Source organism: Chrysemys picta, chromosome 1, assembly GCF_011386835.1.
Source record: "Chrysemys picta bellii isolate R12L10 chromosome 1, ASM1138683v2, whole genome shotgun sequence".
Lineage (NCBI taxonomy): Eukaryota > Metazoa > Chordata > Testudines > Emydidae > Chrysemys > Chrysemys picta.
Window position 1 is genome coordinate 299,413,183 of NC_088791.1, and position 27,245 is coordinate 299,440,427.

Below are 27,245 nucleotides of genomic sequence, written 5' to 3' on the forward strand. Positions count from 1 at the left end.
TGGAAAACCTCTGTGTACCCCCAGGGGTATGCATAGCCCTTGAGAACTTTAGGCTATGATTACCTGCTCATGACATCTACTTTTAAAACTCTGCAAAAAGAACAGGAGTAGATACAGACTAACACGGCTGCTACTCTGAAACCTTTTAAAACTCTGCAGATTCTTACAAGAAGCCAGAAGATGGACCCAGAGAGCAACTTTGTAAGCAAGGAGACAGCCGTGGTAGGTAGGGAATTTCTTTCTGCTACAACCCAGGAATGTCAAACAGGATTGCAGATGAGGAATCAAAGATGATGTTCTGGTATACTATTCTGCTGTGAGCACATGGGGCTTGGCTCAACTGTATGTAACCATCATGGCCTGAGGCCACCACTGATTCCCAGAGCTGTGCTGACATCATCAAATATGTGAATTCAAAAGTACTATCACCTATCACCAATAGCTATGTTCATTTCACTCCCACTGGGAAAAAAGAAAAAGAGTAAACAGAAGTACATCAAATAGGAAAGACCAAAGCTATTTACAAACAGCTACAGCAAAATGCAAAATAAAACAAGGACCATTGCTGACTAAAATATCCAATAAAAGATATTACCTCTCCCATCTTGTCTCTTGTTGATTAACACAGATTAAATTATACTGATATCATACAAAGGTTAATTTTTTCAGAGGCAATCTACTATCCTTATGGAGGAATTTTTCCAGGACATTTTGAATAGTAAGGACCAATGCAGAAATGACTTCTCTCTCTCTCTCTCTCTCTGTTGTATCTTCCAAGAATACCATGCCTGTAACTGGGCTTCCTTCTATTTCACAATTTACAGTAACAAAACAAAACAAACAAACAAACAAAAAAAACACCAAAACACCCTTGGATGATATCAACAGTTTTATTTCTCTATATTTGTGCTTTCAGAGATTAGCTGCAAAAAGAATACAAAAGCCTCCAGGCTAGCAAGAGAGGCATGTAATGATTTCCCCCCCCCAAGTGCACATGCTTTTTACGATGCAAATATACCACTTGTGGTGCTTAGACTCGGATCCAGTATTTCTCTTCTGTTTATTGGGTAGAAGCACTAATCGCATGGAAAACTGCTGCTTTGATGAACCCAAATTTACAGCTGCAGTACTGCCTTAAGTCTGAAAAGCCCTTCGGTAGTGAAGAAATGTGGCCAAGACATGTTTCATGTGATTTTTCAGAATTCTTGTAATAGATGGTGAAAGTTTGCCTTTAACAACACTGACTTCAAGAGTAAATGCCTTTTTCTCAGCTTTAGCACAATGTGAATGTAACTTTGGGCAAGTTATTTGACCACCCTGTGCCTCAGTTTACCTAGCAGAAAAGCTGACTGAAAAGCAGAAACTTGCTGAAAACCACATGCTGGGATTAGGGTGAGTTTCCTTGGGTAATAAAAATACCCCTCCCCTCCCCATGAAAGTAAGAAACTGAACTGCAAAAACATTCTATTGTCAATACATGTAAATACTGCAGTTGTGTTCTTGCAATTAATTTTACCTGGTGGACCTGTGTTTAATTCCACCCCATTGTGCATAATTTTTGAGGATCACTCAGATACTGTTCTCTAGCCTAAATTAATAAAATAGCCTCTGTGTGATGCAGAAGAGTAATAATACAAAAATACTTGTAATATAAATGCCCATTTAATATAGACTGACAGTGTAGAGTGCCACCAATTTTTACAAAACAATTCTGCTAATCATTATTTTAAACTTACACCTTCAATCATAAAATATGAAAGAAAAAGTAATATAAACACAGAGACCCTGGAAATATCTCCCTCCAGTCTTTGTCCTCCCTATTCTTTATAAAAATGTATACTGTATTACAAACAGTTGCAAAATGGCCAGAAAAAAATCCAAGGAGACTCTCATACCTGTTGAATAAGCTAATAGCATTAGAAAAGAATAGCAGTAGACCTCTGTGAAGAAAAGGGGCATACCTATCTGGTTTCCCATTAGTTGCTGCAACAGGCTACAGTTTGCCAGCTTTGAGAAAGAGAGGTGCCAAAGGTAAAAGGTCTTAGGATTTATTTTACCATCGGAATGTAGGCTGACATTTGCCCCAGTCTAAACCAGAAAACCCAGGCCCCACTTTAGGAATGCATCTCTATTCAGAAAAAGTGCTGAAGGACATTCTTAAAGCATGTGCTTAAGTGCTTTCCTGCATTGGGAACCCAGTCCTGATAAAACTATGAAGAATATTGGACAACATCAGCTGTTGTTACTGGATGTAGCTGTAACTTGTGATCCTATCTGATTGAGACTCAGTATGGAATTAAAAGGCATCTTCAGCTGCGTCCAAACTCAGTAGTTTGCTGTGTGACCCTAGTAGCCAAGGTACTCACACACTGCCTGAGTGAAGGGAGATTCTACACCCACTGAACAGGAGTCTTTAACTTTGAGATTTTCTAATCCAAGTGAATCAACAAACTAAACTAAAACCCTTCCCAAGGCCAGCACATGAGATGATAAACTAGTGACCTATTTGAATTTATAATTTGTATTATGTTAATTCTTGTTTAAGATTATTTATATAGAAAATTCATTGTTTAGTGTTGGAGGACAGCAACTCTTTCTGTCATTCTTTGCATTATTACATGACATTACTAGTATTTTTGCAACATGTATGGGCAGAGCTTGGATCCTGCAGCTTTCTCCTCTTCCACTGATCCTCTCTTTTGCCTTGTACCCTCCTGACCTACTTTGGTGCTCAAACCCCAACTAGTGAAACACTTTTTTCTTTTTATACTTTGCAGAGGAATTAATCTTCAGTAGGTTTCAGAGTAGCAGCCGTGTTAGTCTGTATCCGCAAAAAGAAGAACAGGAGTACTTGTGGCACCTTAGAGACTAACAAATTTATTAGAGCATAAGCTTTCGTGGACTACAGCCCACTTCTTCGGATGCATATATAATCTTCAGTAGGATATTCAACATGTGAAGACGACAGAGTAATTAGGAAAAGGACTGACAATTTTGAAGGAGTCAGGGGAGAATCTTTTTTTAATGTAATATTTATTAAAAATAACTAGGTTTCAGAGTGGTAGCCGTGTTAGTCTGTATCGGCAAAAACAACAGAGTCCTTGTGGCACCTTAGAAACTAACAAATGCCCAAATAAATTTGTTAGTCTCTGAGGTGCCCCAAGGACTCATCTTTTTTTTAAATAGTATTAGTGTGACGTTGTGCAGTCTATCTGGTTTTATAAAAATATAAGTGAATATAATGTAACTGGGATATGCTTCATGCAAAAGGTCTCTTGTAAGGTATCATTACAAAGCTCATAATCTACTGAGTGTGATCATCCTATTTGTAGAAATGTACCACTATCTAAAACTAGAAATATAAAACATAACTCTGAGGGCCTATTGTAATTATGTAAAGTGTGGGCCATTAAGGATGGTTTGGAATCTTGATGACTCCCATTGTCTGCAGATGGCTGTATTTACCTGTGAGTCTTCCTGTATATGTGTGTGCTGGCAAGTGGGTAATGAAGTCTTGCAGTGACATGTGATCATGTCACCTGAACTGGAATCTATCTTTAATCTGGTGCTTTTCCAGTGAGTGGGGGTGGAAACCCAGAGGGACAAAGGGTTCCCGCCTTATGCAAAAGATATATAAAGGGGTGGAAGGGAACAAAGGGGGAGGAGCCATCATGAAGAATCCCCTAGCTATCACCTGAGCTGCAACAAGAGCTGTACCAGGGGAAGGAATTGTGCCCAGGCCTGGAAGGTGTCCGGTCTGAGAAAAAACTTACTGAAGCATCTCTGAGGGTGAGATTATCTATATTCAGTTTGATTAGGCATAGATTTGCGCATTTTATTTTATTTTGCTCGGTGACTTACTTTGTTCTGTCTGTTACTACTTTGAACCACTTAAATCCTACTGTCTGTATTTAATAAAATCACTTTTTATTTAGTAATTTACTCAGAGTATGTATTAATATCTGGGGAGCAAACAACTGTGCATATCTCTCTATCAGTGTTATAGAGGGCAAACAATTTCTGGGTTTGCCCTGCATAAGCTTTATGCAGGGTAAAACGGATTTATTTGGGTTTAGACTCCATTGGGAGTTGGGCATCTGAGTGCTAAAGACAAGCACACTTCTGGGAGCTGTTTTCAGGTAAACTTGCAGCTTTGGGACAAGTGATTCAGACCCTGGGTCTGTGTCTGGAGCCAGACGGCAGTGTCTGGCTCAGCAAGACAGGGTGCTGGAGTCCTGATCTGGCAGGGAAAACAGGAGCAGGGGTAGTCTTGGCCCATCGGGTGGTAGCTCCCAAGGGGGTTTCTGTGATCCAACCCGTCACAATTAGTAAAAGTGATGTTTCTGGCATCAGAAGGAGCCCCTCAGCACAAAGGAGATCCTAATTGTGCGGAGCTGGCACCCATGCTCTTATCCCACATACCTCTCTGCATCTAGGGAGGGGAGCTTGAATGGAGCAAACAGGGTGGACAGAACACCCCTACACCAAGCTAATTATCAGCTGCTCTGACCCTAGAAGACAGACTCCGTCCAGCCGGGGCAGGCTTAGAGGGAGAGTAGCCAAGGGGAGCCGTAGGGTTTATTTGCGTCTTTACCCGCCTCCTCAGCAACGGGGCCAGCCAGACCCCAGCCCGTTTAGAAGAGAGACGGACACGGAACATGCGCTGGGCTCCATCAGGGTTGGGCTCCCGTCACCCAAGTACCCCGATGGCTTCAACGCCGCGATCGCCCTCCGCCAGCCGGGGAGAAGGGGAAGCCGAACGCCGCGTTGTGCGTCAGTGGTCGATCGCAGCAAACCCAGAATGGGGGAGCTGGGAGCTAGCAGGGTGCCGGCCAAGCAGCACCCACAGCAGGCAGTGCCCCTCTGCCGCTGCTGCCCCGGCCCAGCCCCGCCTCACTGCGCAGCCGCCGTCAGCACAGACAGGGGCTTCCCCCGCCCTCCTGCGTGTGAGCCCAGGCCGGCCAGCTTGCGCTCCAGGCAGGTTTCCCCGCTCCCGATTGGATGCCTATTGCCGCGCGGGGGGCGGGGCTCCCGGAAGTGCCGCTGCCACATTGGCCCGGCGTGGGGGGGGCGGGGCGCTTTAGTTGCAGGGGGTGGCGCTGGTTGCCGCGCGAGCTGCTGTTTTGGTTCCTGCTTCTGAGGGATTCTACAGGGCGCGAGCCGCGGTCCCTCCTCCTTCTCCTTCTGTTGTTGCTGCAGACCGGCGCCGCCCCCTGCCGCAGCCGGAGCCCGCCGGCGCTGCCCATGGCCGCTGAGATCCAGCCCAAGGCACTGACCCGCAAGCCCGTCCTGCTCAGCAAGGTGGAGGGTTCCCAGGATGTAGTGAGCATGGCCGCGATCGTGCCCAAGGAGGACGGGGTCATCAGTGTCTCCGAGGACAGGTACTGCCAGGGGGAGGCGGGCACGCCGCTTCGGCCCCGCCCGCAGCCAGGGCAGCAGTGCCGGGGGTCCCCAGGGAGCGTGTGTGGGTCCGCGCGGATGCTGCGTGAATGTGCGCATGCATGAGACAAGCCCGCCGTGGGGCTGGGGTCCCGCAGTGGTCTTCCTGCAGGGGTGCAAGGGGCTGTGTGTGCAAAAGCTGGGATGGGGATTGTTCTGCATGCATCAAACCTGCCCGAGTGGTTAGAAGGGCGATCCGCTGGGTGCCGGGCTGGCCTGTGTCTTGCACAAGGACTCGAGGAGACACGAACGAGTTGCTCGGGCAGAGCATACGCCGAGTAGATTAAATATTGATCAGGCCTATTATGTGTGCACACTGCTCACTCTGCCACGGAGCTCACCGTGTCATGGTAACCCTACTGCATATGTCTGTGATGTGCATGATTCAGATTACACAAAGGTGAGCAAGGATATATTGTGGCTGATGCCTGGTCAAAACCAAGTTATCTTTAATTAACTGTTATATCAGATACTTCAGAGATTCCGTTTTATGGTCACACATGCTAAAATGATCTGTCCTGAAAATTGAAGTGAGTCATTTTCCATAATATGCCTGTGTTACTGTAGTCAGAATTGGTGCGCAAGTCAGGGCATGACTTTTCCTTTGTCATAAAATGTAGTGGAGGATTTCACAAATGATACTTCTTTGAAAATTCATATCTGTATATTTACAGAAGCCAAGCTGTTTTTTTTTTCAGTCCAACATTGTACTTCAGCAGGCCTTTAAAACAACAGTTGCATCGTTGTGTGTGTTTGGTAACTTCCCAAGAAGGAGCTGCTAATGTTTGTAGCAAAATGTCACTCAAATTACTGTAGTCTCATTCAATTTCTCTTATATTGTTGTCATCTTAAAATGAGCCTTCAGAAAGATATGTCAAACTCAAAGTTGATAACAGTGAGATACAACAGTTGCACTGAATAGCCTTTTGTGTTTTTTAGTCTTATAGCTACAGTTAAGTAAAAGTGCTAGATTGGGGAATCAACAAACTTTTAAGCCTTTCAATATGGGCAGTTTATATTACTCTTCAATCTATGTGTGTTAGATATGTAATTTATCAGACCAGTTTCAACACATGCAGCTTTTGACAAATCTATGTGACATTTGTTTTGACACTAGACAGAAGATTCCAATGTTGTTTGCTGAAACAGCGCTTCTAGTTCTTATCTAACAACAACATTTCCTGCTAGTTCTTTTAAAAATAACCTATCTAAAGGATAAGAAACTAGTCCGATATCTGGTATCGTAAAACTGCAAAAGTGTCTGGTATTTTTATAATTTTTAGTAGTCTTACTCCACAATATAAAAGTATGTCTTAAGCCATTCAATGATGCTTCTTTTCTTTTCTTTTCTTTTCTTTTCTTTTCTTTTCTTTTCTTTTCTTTTCTTTTCTTTTCTTTTCTTTTCTTTTCTTTTCTTTTCTGAAAGAGTTCAAATTTACTTCATTTAGAGGCATTTCCTCTTACATCTAGAATAGTTTCATTTTGTTAACTCTTTAGGAGTGCTTTCCTTAAAATAAAAAATTGCCCCATGATCCTCATTGGAACCCATATAATAACCATTCCAAAATGTAGTTTCATCATCACTCAAGCAAAAATCACTTGACTTATCTGCCCCAACAGAATGTTTAAAAAAAAAAAAAAACAGGTTCAGGATTTTGCTCCGTTATCAATGTATTTCTATTAAAAAAACCTAAGTTCTACTATAAGTTAGTTTCTGGTTAACTGTTTGATACGTGAACTATGCAAAATCTCATTAAAGTTCATCTATGCCCTGGGCTCCAATAAGCTCTAGTGTCTGGTAGTGTTTTCTTTTCATAAGCTTCGGAGAGGCAGGTATACTGTGGAATTGATAGTGACTGAAAATGTGAAATCCACTTATTTCAAGTGATATGGCCAAATTTTGCTATGTGAAACACTGAGTAAAGCATGAGTGTAGTAGGGGTAAGAACTAGATACATTCATGGAGGATAGGTCCATCAATGGCTATTAGCCAGGTTGGGCAGGAATGGTGTCCCTAGCCTATGCTTGCCAGAAGCTGGGAATGAGCGACAGGGGGATGGGATCATTTGATGATTACCTGTTCTGTTCATTCTCTCTGGGGCACCTGGCACTGGCCACTGTTGGAAGACCGGATACTGGGCTAGATGGACCTTTGGTCTGACCCAGTAGGGCCGTTCTTATGAGTTGGCGCATAGTGATGTGCTGGATTGATGCCACTGATGTTCTGCGCTGTAAGAAAATACTTCTCAAACATTCTTTATCTCAAAAGAGTGAATGTACCTAGTATCTTTCCCCTTAGAGAAAGAGGGAGTAAGGAGTCCAATTGTTTCTTGCACTGCTCTTTACAAGGTACAAAACCCCCTAATTTTTAGGTGCCAGAATAGCAGCATGACACTGTAAAGTAATGTTTCTGTACTCTATGTAGAGATTCTCTGTTAAAAGGTTTCAGAGTAGCAGCCGTGTTAGTCTGTATCCGCAAAAAGAACAGGAGTACTTGTGGCACCTTAGAGACTAACAAATTTATTAGAGCATAAGCTTTCGTGGCATAATATGCATCCGAAGAAGTGGGCTGTAGTCCACGAAAGCTTATGCTCTAATAAATTTGTTAGTCTCTAAGGTGCCACAAGTACTCCTGTTCTTTCTGTTAAAAGGAGCCTTGGTCTAAAGGAGCATATAGTAAAGTGGAGATCTGGAGAGTATCACTAAGGAACATGGTATTTTAAAATCTTGTGGTATGATTAATCTGCATGTTGGTAAAACTAGTTAAAAGTGATTCTTTTGCTTCTTACTTGTAGATGTTTGGAGTGCTGTTGGCAGTACAGGGTGGCTCTAGGAAAACTAGAAGTGCCTTTGTTAGGTAATCTGGAAACCTTCTGACTCTTCCACTTGATGCTATTACATTCTTTCATTAACTTCACTTAATTTATTACTTTAGGTAGAAATGGATTTATGTAAGTGGATGTTCATTTCTGGATTCATAGCTGAAGTAGTACTTTATTTCAGTAGTCACTACTTCTATTGCAGTTAATGAATTCAAGATCTGTGTTAAGTTTTATTTGGCGGAAACAGCAACTTGGGAGTAAACTTGTAGCCTCCTTGTTACGGAGACAAGAGCATGGTGGGGGGGATGCTCCACGTGACAATGTTTGCTTTCTTCATTTCAGTGCTATGCTGCCTCCTAGTTTGATTTCCCATTTAACATTGACTCTTATTCTGTATTGGCTTATGTACTCCAATTATGTAGTTGCTTTTAGAGATGGTTGGAAATTATAAAGCTCTAGTAATGAATGTGGAGAGTTTATGCCCGTTTTCTTTCTTCCGGAAGGAGGTGGTAGTTCTGGCTGAGGTGAGACCTATTAAATGTAGAGGTCTGCAAATCTGCAGATATCTGGTTTATATCCACAGATACAGATATCTGTGGACCATGTTTGCGGATCGCAGATTGGATGTGGATAGAAATTTTGTATCAGTTGTATGTGACATACTCTGAAATTTATTAATCAGCTTCAGCTGGAATGACTTGTATCCAATGTTTGGGATTAGGAATTTTTTATGAATGCAAGGGAGTCATCAACTGGCTCTTTATTCCCAACGCCATCAGTGTTTAACAATCAAAGCTAGGCTTTAAGGTGGGTGTCTGTTTTGCATCACCTGGCTCTTCATTTCATAAACTGTCTAGGATAGGGGTCTTGATGTCTTTTTGTATTTTGTTCAATGCCCAGAGTTGTGCCTGGGTTCATTGCTTTGTAAACTTTTAAGGATCATTTTAAACAATAGCTAACAATACCCTCATGGCTGATGCAATATGAGAACCTGAACACAATATACTTTATTTGTATAACAGCAACATTCTTAAAGTTGACTCTGTCAAAATAAAGGATGTATTTGTTTATTTTTAAAGTTCTTGAGATTTTTGGTTTTTGTTTGGGTTGATATTTATCATGGCGTGGGATATTGAGGAATGGTATATTGCAGGGGTCAGCAACCTCTGGCACGCCGCTCACCAGGGTAAGCACCCTGGCAGGCCGGGCCAGTTTGTTTACCTGCCACATCAGCAGGTTCGGCCGATCGCAGCTCCCACAGGCTGCGGTTTGCCACTCCAGGCCAATGGCGGTGGCGGGAAGCCACGGCCAGCACATCCCTCGGCCCGTGCTGCTTCCCGCAACCCCCATTGGCCTTGGATGGCAAACCACAGCCAGTGGGAGCCGCGATCGGCCGAACCTGTTTACCTGCCACATCAGCAAACTGGCCCGGTCTGCCAGGGTGCTTATCCTGGCGAGCGGCGTGCCAGAGGTTGCCGACCCCTGGTATAATGTATGTGATGTGGATGCACATTGGAACAAATCATTGTCTAACTTTATTTTGACTCTTCGTTTTAGAAGAAGTGAGTATACCTGTTTACACTGGTGAAAGTTAAAGCTTATCTAAGAATGTTTAAATCTGATAAGGTGAAGTTCTGAGAACAAGATTACAAGCTCTACTAAAAAACTGCTGGAGCTGACCGCCACTTAGGTCCCAGTACGTAGAATCCTTTATCATACATAGCTTAGATTGAAAGTGTGCCAAAGATTTTTACACTTAAGGCTAAATGTTGGAATATTTAAGGTTCCAAAACTGAATGTCTTGTCATTGGTCTTAAATTTCCAGAGCCCCTTGAATTTAATTATACATATTGGCCAAATTCTCAAAGGTGCTACTTCCCATTGACTTTAGAGAAAATCAAGGTGGACATTGGTGAGGCCTCATCTGGAATACTGTGTCCAGTTTTGGGTCTCACACTACAAGAAGGATGTGGAAAAATTGGAAAGAGTCCAGCGGAGGGCAACAAAAATGATTAGGGGTCTGGAGCACATGACTTATGAGGAGAGGCTGAGGGAACTGGGATTGTTTAGTCTCCAGAAGAGAAGAATGAGGGGGGATTTGATAGCAGCCTTCAACTACCTGAAGGGGGGTTCCAAAGAAGATGGAACTCGGCTGTTCTCAGTGGTGGCAGATGACAGAACAAGGAGCAATGGTCTCAAGTTGCAGTGGGGGAGGTCCAGGTTGGATATTAGGAAACACTGTTTCACTAGGAGGGTGGTGAAGCACTGGAATGGGTTACCTAGGGAGGTGATGGAGTCTCCTTCCTTGGAGGTTTTTAAGGCCCGGCTTGACAAAGCCCTGGCTGGGATGATTTAGTTGGGAATTGGTCCTGCTTTGAGCAGGGGGTTGGACTAGATGACCTCTTGAGATCCCTTCCAACCCTGATATTCTATGATTCTATGATAGAATTTAATTTTTTTAAACCAAAAAAATCTAATATTTTTTTAAAATGCTTTAAAAAATAAACCTATTTGAAATTGACAACCAATATTAAGACCTAAACTTAATATCCATTAAAATAATTTAAAAATATTAAGCAGTACATGTGGGGTGCCAAGCTTTAAAGAAATTCAAACCACTGATCCTGGTGTAAGTCACTGGCTAAGCACCTGGAGCTAGAGTTTGTTGAAGTGCTAAAAAACAGCTTTTGATAGCAGTAGCCTTTTCTGCAGGTGTGAGAGAATGTTTTCTTTAGATTATTCAGCTAGTTCATCATTTATTCAAAGTTAAGAAACCAATGTGAGTTGAAAAAGCAGAAAAGTTTGTTCTCTTCCAATTCATGAATAAAAAACAGCTGAGAGGATGAGATCAGTTCTAAAATTCTTGAAGGGCATAATTGTTTCTAATCATCAGTTGAATTTACTAAGCACAGATACTTTGTTGAATAAATCAGTTTTAAATGCAGAAGAGGTTTTGATAAACTTTCTAATAAAAGTATTATGTATCTAGCAGTTTTATTTAACTAATAAAACAATTTTAAAATGCTGTTTTTATGCATTTTAATTTAAACTATTTGGATAGAAATTCAGATAAACACATCACAAGTAAAAAAACACATATGGTAAATAGAAAACTGTGAATTATGCATTTCTTAACAATAAAAAATGTAAAAAAAAAAGACTGAATACAAAAAGGACTGAATAAAAGTTAACTATATAATTACTTAAACAAATGTGTGTAGATCTAGTGTACCCCCTGACTAGCAAAAAGAAGCACAGTTTAGTGTATAGGCTATAATTAGTTGCAAATCAGCATGTTTTAATGGTTACCAGCCAAAGAGAATCCACCTTTCTTTATGAAAATAACTAAAAAGTACAATTATTATTAAAATTGGTGATTTAAGTCATTTGAATTTAAATCAGACCACCCTGGAGAAGGTTGTGTGTGCAGGGCACCTCTGAAATTTAGGTCATTAGCATGTCACAAGTTCAAGTCACTGGACAAATATTAAATCTTCAGCATAGCATTGTGAGGGAGGTAGCTATCCTTAGCTAAACATTGGATACAGAGGGAGAAATGGATTGACTTCCCCGTTTGTCAGTGACTGTAGTTCAGCCTTGTCTATATTGGCAAACTTCTGAAGCTACCAGCAGTGCAGCTCCAACAGTGTTGGGGGTGCTAGTGCAGTCTGTCTGCTAGTGTTTTAATCATGGTGTCCTCTATACCTGCTCTGAGCAAGGTTGGCTACATCATGGTGGTGGTGGCTGCCATTGGTCAGTCTGCACTACCAGCCGGAGAAGCATGGTAGGAGAGTTACACCAATTTGCCAGTGTGCAGAGCCTTCCTGATTGTGAACTCATATCTCTGGACTGTGCTCTCATCTCAGTGAAAGTCCTGGGCTTTAACTCCCATAGAGCTGATTTTGAAAACTCGGGAGTTAAGGTCAAGCATTATATTTTTCCTGACTCCTCTGCTCCATTCTGATCCAATAGTGTAGTCCATAATGGGGGAATCATCAAAGCTCTTCATCTGATTTTCTTTGTCACTTTCTAAAATGCAGTAGTTGTAATATCTTAAAAGGGAATAAAACTTAGACAAGTAATTTTATGCCATAAAGAGTAATAAGTTAGAAGTGAACTATAAAAATAAATGTGTACTGGCCCCTCTACCCTGTTGTGTTGCTGCAGTACCTAAAGGGCCCACCCTCATTGTACTAGGTACTGTACAAACCTAACAGATGAAGACTCCGAGAGTTTGCATTCTGAGTTCATATTGGCCTCTCTATTCACTCCACATCCAGTGAAGTGTAAAAAATTAACTTGTACTGCTCACGCAGTGTTGCAACTAGAGGTTTTCATCAGGCTTTTTCAATTTAGGTCAGCATAGTTTGTCTTAACACATCTGTCCATGGATTGTCTTCTGGGCATGTTAGTCAGCAATTCTGTTAGTGAATTTGTACGGCAAAAGGTTTTGATCTGTAGAAGGAATTTAGATTTCCACACATTACTGGTGTTGCTCAATATGGTTGTAGGGAAAGTACACTTCACCATAATTAACATCAGCATAATTTTTCAGTGTGCTTTTTAGCACGCTTGTGAAATACACTATGAGGTTTAGAAATTTGGCCTTTCAATTGTTAAATACTCAGAATAAACTCTGGTTCTTTGTATCTTCTTGGCCATGTCCAGGAAGTCGGGCATATAGTGGCATAGGCTATATCTTAAGAATTTATTTTAAATCACACCTGGGAAGTATTTTAAGGAAGAGGTGAAAATTCAGTGGTCTGAATGCAGCACCCCAAAGAGAGGATGTGGTGGAGTGCAATACTGTGCAGTTTAGTTCCTGAATCCATTGCTGAAGCGGGGGTGGTGTGCACCAGACAGTTAATTTTTACTGCGAACCAATGGTCAAGCGGGAGTGTGCCATCAGTGCAAGACCTGAGTGTGATGGCAGTGGGTGTTTGAGTGTGGTGTGTCTTCTCTATACAGGCTTTGTATGCATTCCCAATGCAGTTTACTTCAGAAGTAGTAGTTACTTAAACAGTGCCATAGTTGTGGATACTGCTTTATGGGTGAAAAAAATGACAGCTCCCTGCTCTGAGGAGCTTACAAAATGGTTAAACTGCAATAAAGAAAGGAAAAATCAAATGCACAACTACAAAACGGGGAACAGCTGGGTTAGGTGTTGGTACTACTGAAAAGATTCTGGGCGTTGTTGTGGATCACAACTTGAATGAGAGTCAACAATGTGATGCAGTTGCAAAAAAGGCTAATATTTTGGGATGTATTAACAGGAGCATTGTATGCAAGACACAGGAGGTAATTGTCCTGCTCTAGTTGGCACTGATGAGGCCTGTGTCCAATTCTGGGCACCAAATTTTAGGAAATGTATGGACAAATGTATCCTGCAGCGGTATTCTGCGATTCTCCCACTCCTAGACTGGGCCTTGGGCTACAGTACCCTGTGTATCAACCGCTGTTATCCTAAAGGTCAGATTGAGTTCGGGCATCTATGATTCTTCCTTTCAGAAGTCAGTAACCAGTGGTATATCATGATAAACCAGCCTTCCTAAAACCAAAGTGTTTGTTTTAGCAGTAGGAACAAAGCATTAGAGAGAAGTATCAAAACAGTCTACATGCATGCCTATTTTACCTAAAGCACTGCCATCCTTTGATGGGGACCAAGGGTCTAGCTTCTCCAGGCACCCCAACAGGGTCCTGTGTCTGTCTGGTTCCCCCAGACATTTACTGTCCTTCTCCCTTTTTAATTCTGCCAGTGTTCCTTTGTTCTTCCTAGTTGAGTGGAGAGGAGGCAAAATCATAACCGGTTATAGGTCTTGAGCCATTCTTTTCCTTCCTGACTGTTTTTCCAGACAGCTACTTATTGAGCAAAACCAGTATATTCATACAGGAAACACCCTAATAGCCAGACCAACACACAAAATTAACAAATTACCAAGCAACTCCAAATCCCTGTTACCGTCCTTTGAATGATGAAATTAATACTGGTTTGTCATATAAACAAGAGTGGGGTGTGGTGGTAGTGCTGATATACTTCATTGCCTCATGTTGGCCCATCATTCTGATACGATAGTGGACAATAGTCTGATTATGATCTTTTAGGCTTAGAAAGCAAACAGGCCTGTGAAATGTGAAAATAATTTGCCTTTTACCTGTTAGCAATTTCAGTTGAAGACCCACCAACTCACGTGGGGTCACTTGTATGCTGTGTTTTTTAAATCATTTGTAGATACTGGCTTCCAAAATTAAAGCTTTAGACAGTTTGAGTGCAGCTTCCCTGTCAAGTTTTTTGTGCACACTAAAATGATTGAAACCTAATATCCCTAATCAGAAGAGTTGTTTGTTAGTGAAATATATCTGTAGACATTTAAAATAAAAAAGCAAATTCTATTTAAAGGGACACTATCAATGTGAAATCTAGTCAACTGTAAAAAAAAAAAAAATTACTAGTAGCTTTAGGCAGTACACCTGCCAATTTCTTTGATTATTTTTTTTTTGTAATCGTTTTCCTCTTTAAAAGGGTGTATTTTTTTGTTGTTGGTTTTGTTCCCCCCCCCCCCCCCTTGCTGTTTTTGGAGGGTGAAGGGAAAGGGGGGAACTCGCACAAACAAAAGAGGAAACAGACTGACTACACAGAGTAAATGCTGTAAAAGGCATAAAAAGTAAGCAAATTAGGGGAAAAAGGATGTCTAGGGATCAACACATAATAACATTTCTTTTGTGTGGGGTCCCCATAATGTTGGTGAAGATATGTGCTACAGATGATCAAAAATCTTTCTTTAAATGTCATCCTTTCTAGGAGGTACTGCACTGGTGTGAGGGGCTCATGAAGAAAAACAAATATCACAGATCTGTCAGATTTATTGTACCCCTAACCTGTAGTAGAACTACCTCATAATCAGAGTTAGGAATGACATTTTCCATTGCAATGAAAAGGATACCTTACATCAATGGTGGGCAACCTGCGGGCCACACGCGGCCTGTCAGGGTAATGTGCTGGCGGGCTGCCAGACAGTTAGTTTACATTTGCATGGCTGCCCGCAGCTCCCACTGGCTGGGAGTGGCGAACCATAGCCACTGGGAGCTGCGGGCACCCGTGCAAATGTAAACAAACTGTCTGGCGACCTGCCAGCAGATTACCCTGATGGGCAGCATGTAGCCCGTGGGCCACTGGTTGCCCACCACTGCCTTACATCCTATTTTTGCCTATCAAAAATGGGCACTATGCTGAAAACTAGTCTGTCAGAACATCTAAAATTGAACTTTGGAAGTGTTTATTGGGCCTATTTACATCTCCCATTGTGCTCAAATATTCTATATGTTTCTGTAGCCACCAAGGAGACTACTAGTCTTGCTGATACAAGATCGCTCTCCTTAAAGAGCAAGAATTTTGTCCAGTATAACTGCAGGTTTTCGTGGTTCCCTTGTGTTAGAAATTGGGAGTGATATTTCTTTTGCTGAGGCAGCTTTTACTGCCCTTATTAGCTAAGAATCAATATTCCTCACTCTTGCTAGATGATTCTTTACAAGTTGGAGAAAGAGGGGGAAGCTCTTTGCTTAAGCAATCAACTCTGATTGGAAGGAAAAAAGGCCACTGTAATTGCAGCAGAATGGTTTTATAAGGGGAAACATTTACACAACCTAGGGACTCTAAATAATGTACAGTCCTTGAGTATAGGGAAGTGAATCTGACTTCAGATACAGAAAATCCTGTTTCTCGGTCTCCTTTACTAGAACTCTCAGTAAATTAACGGGAAATAACTGATTCATCTGTCCTGCTCGAAGATGATGCTCCCAGCCTATCAATATCTTACTGGATTTCTGCAGGGATTTTTAGAGTGGTCTTGACTGACTATTTAACGTAATCCATCAGCTTCACATTTTAATTCAATTTGATTTCATCAGTCCTCAGATTATTTTAGGCAAAAAGTGGAAGCAATTAAAGACTGGGTTAGTTTCTCACGTTGGGATTCTGTGACAGCTTGATATGTTAATCTTTTGTTAAAATGGTCAAGTACATTGAGTCAGATCAGTCAATCAGTTAGGGTGAGCCCCCTCTCTCAGCTCCTTCATGTATATTACCTGCAGAGATTGTGCTCCAAGCTACACAGATACAAATACTCATTTCCTGTTGAACAATGTAAAGAATATCCATAGGAGCCAGATGGGAAGGGGAAACATTGTGGAGTATTAACTTGAATATGTATGTAGCTTTTTAAATTCGTACCCATTTTCCAGAACACCTGGTTTGCTCCCCCCCCCCCCCATGCTTTCCTTCCTCTTGAGATGAGTTCCTCATTTGAGCGTTCTGTGGTCACTTGACGTTTTGGGTGAGCATCTAGTCCCCCAGTGGGCAGGAAATCTCTTGGTAGCTTTCACATATTTCACCTGTAAAGTCGGGTCCTGAGTAAAGAAGTTAAAACTACAAAAGCAGACTATTTTTCCCAAACTAACTTAATCCTTATTATTCCCCTGCGGTCACCCAGAATGTTTGCTGCTTCTCTTTGTAAAGGCTTGGAAGAGTTCTAGTCATCTTCAAACAAAACCCCAAACATCTTTGTGTGATTTTAAGCAGTGGGAGGAAGAATCTGGGAACGAGTGGTGTAGTGGGTAGCAAAATAGAGGCTTCTTATCAAACAATTCAAATTGCTTATTCTGCTTGGACCATACCTCTGTGTTGCTATTTTGCTTTGCTTCAAAGCTGAAATTACTCTTGACATAGAATGATAGTTTTTTAAAAAGACACACAATCTTCTTTCCAGACTTATAGGTGACTTAAAAGGTATGAGGTTTGAAGAGCTTCAAGTTGGTGTTCAATTCTGAACTATAAAAAGAAGAAAAAATATTGCATGAGTTTTATGTACTGAGTGATCTAGGGGAAACAACAAAATTAACATTTTGACAAAGACCTCTGTGATAAATGAAGGGGGAGGGGGAAACTCTCTTTTATGGACCCAGCCAGTTAGCTATAAAAACCCTCTTAATAGCTGTGCTCTACTTGCTTTACCTGTAAAGGGTTAAAAGTCTCACTGCTAGGCATAGGTAAAAGGAAGTGAGTGGGTACCTGGCCAAAAGAGACAATGCGAAGGCTAGAATTTCTTAAAATTGAAACAAGACTCCCCTTTTGTCTATCTGTTTTTGTTCTCCCGGAGAGAGGGAACAGGGCAGCACCTATGCTGTAAGAAGCTAGGGGCCAGGTATGAAAACTCATCAGTATCATACCTAGAAACTACTCATTTGAAACCACAGATATGTAAGTAGATCAGGAAATGTCTAGGAAGACACAATTAGGTTTATCTCTTTTATGGCTTGTGGACTCCTCTGTGCTAATCCCAGATGCTTTTGTTTTGTTTTGTAACCTTTAAGCTGGACCTCAAAGTTATTTTTGGTGCTTAATTCTTGTAGCTGCTTTTTTTTTAATCTAGTAATAGCCTGAGTTTCCAGATGTATTTTCTTTCCTTTAAAAAAAAAAAAAAAAAAAGGTAAATTTTAAGAACAGGATTGGATTTTTGTGTCCTAAGAGGCTTGTGCACATGTTGTTTAATTAGCTGGTGGCAACAGCTGATTTCCTTTGTTTTTCTTTTTCAGCCCTTCCCTGGAGGGGGGGTGGGGTGAAAGGGCTTGAGGGTACCCCACAGGAAGGAATTCCCAAGTGTGCCTTCCTGGGTTCTCAAAGGAGATTTGCACTTTGGTGGCAGCATCTCTACCTATCCAAGGTCAGAGAAAAGCTGTAACCTTGGGAGTTTAATACAAGCCTGGAGTGGCCACTATTAATTTTTAGAATCCTTGTAGGCTCCCACCTTCTGCACTCGAAGTGCCAGAGTGGGGAATTAGCTCTGACATCCACTTTTGAAAATGTGAATGAGTCAGATAATATAAATTATGTGTCAAGTTACTTGGATTCATACATAGTGAATCATAGAATATCAGGGTTGGAAGGGACCTCAAGAGGTCATCTAGTCCAACCCCCTGCTCAAAGCAGGACCAATCCCCAGACAGATTTTTGCCCCAAATCCCTAAATGGCCCCCTCAAGGATTGAACTCACAACCCTGGGTTTAGCAGGCCAATGCTCAAACCAGAGTTAAACATCTTCAATTCTTTAGAGTGTTAATGTGTGTTGTAAGTGTAAAGATTTCCTGATTGCTTGCATGACATGTATTGAAAGGAGAAATTTTGTAGTAAGTAAGGCCTTGGCTACACTTGCAAGTTACAGCGCTGTAAAGCCTCTCCCAGCACTGTAACTCACTCCCCGTCCACACTGGCAAGGCATTTGCGGCGCTGTATCTCCGTGGTTGCAGCGCTGCATGTACTCAACCTCTCCGAGAGGAATAGCGAGTATTGCTCTGCCGCTGCGGCGCCAGTGTGGCTGCCCAATGCGCTGTGAATGGCCTCCAGAATTATTCATCAGTATCCCACAATGCCTGTTCCAGCCCCTCTGGTCATCAGTTCAGATTCTACTGCCCTGGCCTAAGGTAACGAACCATGTGACCCACCCTTTACATTTCCCGGGAATTTTAAAAATCCTCTTCCTGTTTGCTCAGCCCGACGTGGTGTGGAGTGCTATCAGCGAATCTTTCCAGGTGACCATGCCTCCACGCGCCAAGCGAGCCCCAGCATGGAGCAATGGCGAGTTGCTGGACCTCATCAGCATTTAGGGGGAGGAAGCTGTATAGTCCAAGCTGCGCTCCAGCTGTAGGAATTACGATACCTTCGGGAAGGTATCAAAGGACATGATGGAAAGGGGCCATGACCGGGACGCCCTGCAGTACAGGATTAAAGTGAAGGAGCTGCGGAGTGCCTACCGCAAAGCCCGTGACGCAAACGGCCGCTCGGATGCTCCCCCACGACCTGCCGATTCTACAAAGAGCTGGATGCGATACTTGGGGTTAATCCCACCTCCACCCCAAGCACCACCATGGACACTTCAGAGCTGGTGGGGGGGGGGAGGAGGAGGAGGAAAACGGGAGTGATGGTGGTGGGCTGGATGGAGACACCCCGGAATCCCTGGAGCCATGCAGCCAGGAGCTCTTCTCGAACCAGGAGGAAGGTAGCCAGTCACAGCGGTCGGTACTTGGTGGAGGACAAACAGAAGAGCAGGTTCCCGGTAAGCGGCTTTTTTTCGGGAAGGAATTTTTTTCGGTGCAGGCTCTTTGGGAGAGGAGGGTTAGGCATGCATGCCTAGATGCGGAATAGTGCATTGATGTGGTTTATCACATCGCGGTAATCGGCCTCGGTAATCTCCTCGAATGTCTCATCCAGAACGAGTGCAATGCACTTGCGCAGGTTTATCGGGAGAGCCACCGTGGTCCTTGTCCCAGCCAGGCTAACGTGCCTGCGCCACTGTGCCGCGAGGAGTGGGGGGGGGGACCATTGCTGCACACAGGCAAGCTGCATATGGACCAGGGCAGAAGCTACATTGCAGTAGAAGACCCTCCCTTGCTTCCCAGGTCACTCTCAGCAGCGAGATATCGTCCAGGACGAACTCCTGTGGAAAATGTTGGGACAGTGTTCGGTGTAGGTGCCCCCTGAAGCTGTTGGCTCTCCCCAAGAAAGCCAGAGGACAGTGCAGCCCTGAAACAATCAGTCCCCCTTACTCATCATTTTAAGGCTCCCGTGGGATATGTGTGCTCTGTTTCGGATGGGAAAATTATGCTAGTGTATAGACCCTGTGTGTTTTCTACTCCTTAAGTGTGGGGGGAATCATTACTCTGTCTGGTATAAACAATGCTGCCTCTGTTAAATGTTGCATTTTGCCTATACAGCTGCATCAACCTTGAGACCTCAACCGTCCCTCTTATCGCCTGCTCAGAGACTGCAAAGACTCAGGAAGAGACCACGAGAAAGCAAAGAAGACATGCTGCAAGAAGTGATGCGGCAATCTATTAAAGAGAATGAGAGAACACAGAACTGGAGGAAGAGAGAAAGCAGGATCTGCCAGGAAAACGCAGCGCACCGGCAGCAAAGCACTGCGCACCAGCAGCAAAGCACTGATAGGCTCATAAGCATCCTGGAGCGCCAAGCAGACGCTATCCAGGAGCTGGTAGCCGTGCAGAAAGAGGAGCAGTACTGCAAACACCGCCACTTCCCCCTACAGCCCTTGTCCCAAAACTCTTTCCATTGTGCCCCACTGTCACCTCCAACTCACTTTCCCCAATTTCTGTGTTCTTCACGCCACCCGCTGCCTCCAACACCAGTATCTTCACCACCCAGCCCTGAAAACCACGACCTTTACCCTCTGCACTCAACCCCCATCACCATGCAGTATAGCTGTCCTGAAGTGCAGCACCCACTGCACAGCACACCAGACAGGACATCCGCGAATCTGTGATTGTACCGGTCCCCACTCCACCCCCTTCTTTCTTTGCAATAAATTTTTTTTCTTTTCAATAAGTGGATATTTTGGCTTTGAAAAAATTCTTTATTATTGCATAAAGTAAAAGACTCCTTAGCCCAGGAAATAAACAGGCACTGCAAGTCTGCTTGTCTGCTTAGCAAACACTGATTCCTAAAGATTGGAACTACTGCACTTCACTCCCGTGCAGGGCACCAGATATCACTGCTGGTTTTCAGCCTCAAATTGCTCCCTCAAGGCATCCCTAATCCTTGCAGCCCCGCGCTGGGCCCCTGCAATAACCCTGCTCTCTGGCTGTGCAAATTCAGCCTCCAGGTGTTGAACCTCAGAGGTCCATGCCTGAGTGAAGCTTTCACTCTTCCCTTCACAAATATTATGGAGGGCACAGCACGCGGATATAACCGCGGGGATGCTGTTTTCGGCCAACTCCAGCTTCCTATACAGAGATCGCCAGCGGGCCTTTAAATGGCCAAAGGCACACTCCACAGTCATTCGGCACCGGCTCAGCCTGTAGTTGAACTGTTCCTTGCTGCTGTCAAGGCTCCCTGTGTAGGGTTTCATGAGCCACGGCATTAACGGGTAAGCGGGATCTCCAAGGATCACAATGGGCATTTCAACATCCCCTACCATGATCTTCTGCTCTGGGAAAAAAGTCCCGGCCTGCATCTTCCTGAACAGCCAAGCGTTCCGAAAGACGCATGCATCATGCACCTTTCCGGGCCAGCCTGTGTTAATGTCAATGAAATGCCCACGGTGATCCATAAGCGCCTGGAGAACCATAGAGAAATACCCCTTCCGATTAATGTACTCGGATCCTAGGTGGGGTGGTGCCAGAATAGGAATGTGCGTCCCATCTATCGCCCCTCCACAGTTAGGGAACCCCATTTGTGCAAAGCCATCCACTATTTCCTGCATGTTACCCAGAGTCACGGTCCTTCTGAGTAGGATGCGATTAATGGCCTTGCAAGCTTGCATCAACACGATTCCAACGATTGACTTTCCCACTCCAAACTGGTTTGCGACCGACCGGTAGCTGTCTGGAGTTGCCAGCTTCCAGATTGCAATAGCCACCCGCTTCTCCACTGGCAGGGCAGCTCTCAATCTCGCGTCCTTGTGCCACAGGGTGGGGGCAAGCTCCTCACACAGTCCCATGAAAGTGGCTTTTCTCATCCGAAAGTTCTGCAGCCACTGCTCGTCATCCCAGACTTCCATGACGATGTGATCTCACCACTCGGTGCTTGTTTCCCGAGCCCAAAAGCGGCATTCCACGGTGCTGAGCATGTCCGTGAATGCCACAAGCAATTTCATGTCGTATGCGTTACGCGGCTCGATAGCATCGTCGGACTCCTCACCCTCACTCTCACTGTCACTTTGGATCTTAAGGAATAGTTCGACAGCCAAACGTAATGTGCTGGCGAGACTCATCAGCATACGCCTCAGCAGTTCGGACTCCATTTCCCACAGACAGATCGCGCTGCACAGAAACGGTTGAAAGATGGCGCCAAAGGTGGACGGAAACAAAGGGATTTCTGGGATGTGAAGCGATGCATCACGGGTCACTGGGACAGGACCCAAATCCCCCCGCACCCACGCCCCCTACCCACAACCCACGGCGCCTGAATGGGAACAGGTGCTCTGTGGGATAGCTGCCCATAATGCACCGCTCCCAATAGCGCTGCAATTGCTGCAGATGTGGCCACGATAGTGCGCTGGGCAGCTGTCAGTGTGGACAGACTCCAGCGCTTTCCCTGCTAAGCTGCACAAAGTCAGGTTTAACTCACAGCGCTGTACATCTGCAAGTGTAGCCAATGCCTAAGATAGAGACTAATGATTTTAGGTAAAAGGTATTCGAGAACAACCAGTAAAAGAATCCATCGGCTCCTGGCTGGTAAAAGCCAGCTAAGTACTATGCCCATTACTAATGCAAACAGTTAGTGCCTCCTTCAGAGAAGCAAATTTCTTAAAAAAATGCTAAAGGCCTTTCAGTCCTGAAAAAAACAGTTGACCCTGAAGCCCTTTCCAACTTCTGTCCTACCTGCAACATACCATTCCTGGGCAACATAATTGAGAAAGTACACCAAGCTCCAACACAACAGCCAGCATCCTGGGTGCCTCATAATCAGGGGTCCGACTACCTCACAGAGATGTCTCTAGTGGTCCTAAAAGACCAATGTGTTATGGCTATGGAAACAGGTAAGAACTTCATGGTCAAGCTTCCAGACTTCTGCTGCTTTTCTCACTTTTGACGGCAGAGTATTACTAAGACCTTGCATGACACAGCAGGAGTAGGTAGTCCAGCACAAGTGACTCCATTTGTTCCTCAACAGCAGAACTCAGGGAGTGGTGATGGGCAACTCCTCCTCCTCTCCAAAGGTCCTCACTTGTGGGGTCCCACAAGAATCTATACTATATATGGGAGGCCGCTGGGGAGAAGCCATGGGTTCAGCTGCCAATAATATGTTGATGACACTGTTATTTTTATGTAATATAGATATAAAATCACTCAGCTGATGCCATCACTACAAAGGTGTCAGAATGCCTACAAGAAATCAATTCTTGGATGGAGAGCAGCTGGCTTAAGCTAAACCCATAGAAGACCAAGGTGATGCTTTGAAGAGCTAGCAGAGACACTGTTTCCATCTTTGGAAGGCATACAACTCACAACTCATTTGTCAGTGTGCAAAGCTTCAGGGTCCTCCCTGACTCCTCGCTAAGCTTGAGTGACCAGGTAGCATCAATTTCCAAAAATCCCTTCTTTCACTTCCAACTTGTTAGGAAACTTCATCCCTCCCTCTGGGACAAAGATTTAGCCATATTTGTCACCTCCAGGCTGGATTGTTTTCACATGCAGCTTCAGATAAAATGAGTTACAAGACACCAGCTGTTATAATATGTGGTTATCTTCCTCTTCCTCTGTTTTATGCCATCATGAGCACAGCTTATGTTTGCTCAAATCCTGGCTACCAATCAGCTTCTGATGCTCGTCCTAATTTTCAAAGCAATTAAATGCATTAAACCCCAGCTACATTAAAGACTGCATATCAATCTGTGAACCCCAGAGATAGCTGTGCTCTTCTGGGACAAAGCAAATTATAAATCTCCAGGTTGAGTTGCTGGAGGCAAATAATTTGTGGTCAAGGTGATCTGGCTATGGAACAAACTATCAGAGAAGATCATGTGAATCTAGAGTCTGTCTTAAGGAGATACTGCAAAATCTCCCCCTTCAAAATGGCTTTTCGACCATGAAAATAACACCCCTTCTTTTCCTCTCCCAAACACTAACCAACCTACAAAAACCCTGAAACAAATGAACCTTACAAAAAATGAAGGCAAAAATTCTTAAAAATGTCCAACACAAACCCTCTTCCTACCCCAGCACAGGAGAATTCTGGAAGCTCCATGTAGCCCACTAAGGACTTCACTGTTACTCTTGTTTTTGTGTGGAAGGCCTCAGGTCCTGTGGTGGGCAGCAGTGTGAAACTGAAATGCTATGTCTACACTTACAAAGGCATCCAGGGTACAGGCGCTACACATTTAGCTACACTGTACAGTGAAAGGCAGGCTGGGTCCTTACTTGTCCCTTTGGTGTGTATCTGCATGCCGCAGTGAAAAGCTCCAGAAGGTCTCCACTGCTGGAACCTTTCTCTGAGGTGAAGAAACTGCCTCCCCCTGCTAGAGCCTGAGGCACTATGCTGCTGACAATAGCAGTTGGACGCTAGAATCATAGAATATCAGGGTTGGAAGGGACCTCAGGACGCAGGAGATCATCTAGTCCAACCCCCTGCTCAAAGCAGGACCAATCCCCAGACAGATTTTTACCCCAGTTCCCTAAATGGCCCCCTCAAGGATTGAACTCACAACCTTGGATTTAGCAGGCCAATGCTCAAACCACTATATTGCTAAAGATGGCTTGGGCATATAGAGCGCCTGTGTAGGTGAGGTTGAGGGTTCAGGCGTATAGGGCTCTCTGCTCTACTGTATTTGCCTAAGATGTGCCTCACCATCTACACTGCTGTTTAGACCTGTGCTAGCTGGGCATGCGGTTTCTGTACTTTACTCACCACCCGTAAGTGTAGATGTACCCTAAGATAGATGGAGTCACGGGATGGCACTGGCCCTTTAAGAGGGAGAGGCCAGTGCACCTGTGACTTGTCAGTGGACCCCCTAGCTAGGTTTAAGCTGTCTGGGCCCTAGACAGGGGGAGACTGGGTGAGTCAGGCCTGAAAGTCAGTCAGGAAAGGATTGCAGGGAGCAGACATGGGGGCTTTCACTGCCTGAGAGAGAAGCTGCAGAGAGCAGAAAGTTCTGCAGGTCCTCACTGGGAATAGGGAACTAGGCTAGAAGCCAGGAGACCTGGGTAGTGGGAGGACAAGGCTCTGGAGCAAGAGGAAAGCCCAAAGGTATGCCCTGGGCCATACAAGGGTCAGGAACTTGGGAAAGATCCAGGAAGGATTAGAGACTTTTATTAAGCCCAGGGCAGGTGAACAGTTGTTTGCATTATTGCTTTGTTTGATCTTTTGAACTTTAGAAGGGGACTCTGGCGGTGAGCCTGAGAGCCTGCTAGTCTGAAGGACAACTGAGACTGATGAAGACCCTGTAGTCACACAAGCCAGCGGAGCCTGAACATTTTGGACTTTATTTTGTGATTTCAATTGAATATTAATTCCTCCATGACATGGGAGTTATAAGCCTGAGACCATGTTGAAGTATTATTTTTAGGAACCATGAGAAAGGGAAACAGAAGGTGCTCCAAGATGGTGATCCTATGACAGATGGATACAAGATAAAGAAACTTGTTTTCCTGTGAAACTGGTGTTACTACAGAGGAACTAAGAAGGGGAAGTACGCTGGGCTCAAACTTCTGTACCTGGAAAGCCCTCCGTAAACCACCTTTCTTTATCTTCCTCCACTCTCAGTTTCTGCCATTTATTTTGGTCTTGTGCTGGTGTGTCAAGCTTCTGAGTATCATGTTGATGGATTTGGCTCTTTTCTCTGTTCTGCTTAATGCTTCTATAAGTCCCCCTCCTTTTCTCTTTCCAGGTAGTGTCCACATTATCACTTGCTCTGGAAATCATGTTGGGGGGGCTTCCTTAAAGCATGGCCTAAACATGTCCATTGTGTCATCTTACCATATCTGATGCTTTAGAAATTCTTTTAACTAGAACAAACCAATCTAATGTTTCAAGAAACTCTTTCCAATAGACTCTAGAAGATTTTTCCACAGGCATTTACTTTGGAATGAGTTGATCTCCTGATCAATTTCTGTTGTAGATTTCCAGTATATGAAAGATGTTTGTTGCTTTTTATATTCGTTGCTTGACATCTAGCATCGTGCCACTATCATTGCACATCTCACTCCCTAGATAGGTAAAATGACTGATTTCTTCTAGTGTTTCTTCATCCACTCTAATGGTTACTTTTGGGGTATTGATAGCCGTGTATTTTGTCTTCTCCTTATAGATGAACAAACCAAATCGTTTTGCTGTATCTGCCAAAAACATGGTTTTTCCTTCCATTTGGACTAAGCAGGACAGTGTCATCAGTAAGGCTATGATTTAGTCATGGAGGTCGTGGAAGTCACGGATTCCGTGACTATGGTGGTTAGGAGCTGCAGGGTCTCCTGCTGCCTGCGGGGGTAGGGAGCTGTGGGGTACCCCTGCCACTTATGGTAGCCCCTGGAGCTCCAAGCCACTGCGGGCAGTGGGGTACCCCTGCAGCTCTTGGCCCTGGGTGGCAGGGTATCCCCAAGCTCCTGGCCACCCCAGGTGGCGGGGGAACCCACAGAGCTCCAGGGCAGTGGGGTCCCCCAGAGCTGCCAGCGGCGGGGAAACCCGCAAGCTCCCAGCTGCCATGGGCGGCTCCGGGGGACCCCTTGAGCTGCAGGCGGAAGGGGTACCCTGCAGCCTCCAGCTGCAGCAGGCGGCTTCTACCCTCTGCACAGCTGCCTGCTTTAGGCAGTGTGGGGACCTGCAGAAGCCCATTTTGTCACGGATATTTTTAGTCAACGTCACAGACAGGTCAGGGGCAAAAAAAAAAAAGATTCACTAAAGATGTGACCTGTCTGTGACGTTGACTAAAAATATCCGTGACAAAATCTTAGCCTTAGTCATCAGCAAAACTGAGGCCGTCCATTTCTGCTTTATCACTTGTTCATAAAATTCCTCTGTGGCCTTCTTCAGTTACTTTCCTGAGGTGTACAGCTAATTTTAAGTGTACAGATATTAATTCTACTTAATTTTGTAAGTGTAAAGTGTGTGTGTGTGTATGTATGTATGTATTTGTGAAGGGATGATTAACACCAATTACCATGTGCCCCTAAGAACACAGAAGGTACCAGTACATTTCAGATTCGATATAGTCTGGATAGGTGTAATGAGCCTGGTAGAATAAATACAGAATAAGCTGCTTTTGTATAGTGTGTGTGTGTGTGTGTGTGTGTGTGTGTGTGTAACATTCCACATCAACAGTAGCTTACCCTGTATTTATTCTACCAGTCTCATTACACTGATCCGGACTACATGGAATCTGAAACGTATTGGTAACTGCTGTGTTCTTAGAGGCACGTGGCAATTAGTGTTAACCATCCCTCTACAAAAGAAATGGAGCTTTAATCTTGCATACCTTCTTTTCA

The 27,245-nt window shown here is 44.0% G+C and overlaps 1 protein-coding gene across 4 annotated transcripts in view; it reads left to right on the plus strand.

Moving 5' to 3' along the window:
* The first annotated feature begins 3,665 nt into the window (after window positions 1–3,665).
* WDFY2 (WD repeat and FYVE domain containing 2) overlaps window positions 3,666–27,245 on the plus strand; it is a 121,914-nt gene continuing 98,334 nt past the window's right edge. Inside the window, exons 1-2 of one of the 4 annotated variants that reach the window (XM_065594173.1) lie at window positions 3,666–3,789; window positions 5,200–5,381. In XM_065594173.1, the coding sequence (XP_065450245.1) occupies window positions 5,245–5,381 (137 nt within the window). In that variant the 5' untranslated portion in view covers window positions 3,666–3,789; window positions 5,200–5,244. Of the gene's footprint in view, window positions 3,790–5,073; window positions 5,382–27,245 lie in introns of those variants that run through there. The other 3 variants (XM_065594198.1, XM_005287096.4, XM_065594183.1) reach the window with 3 other exon arrangements.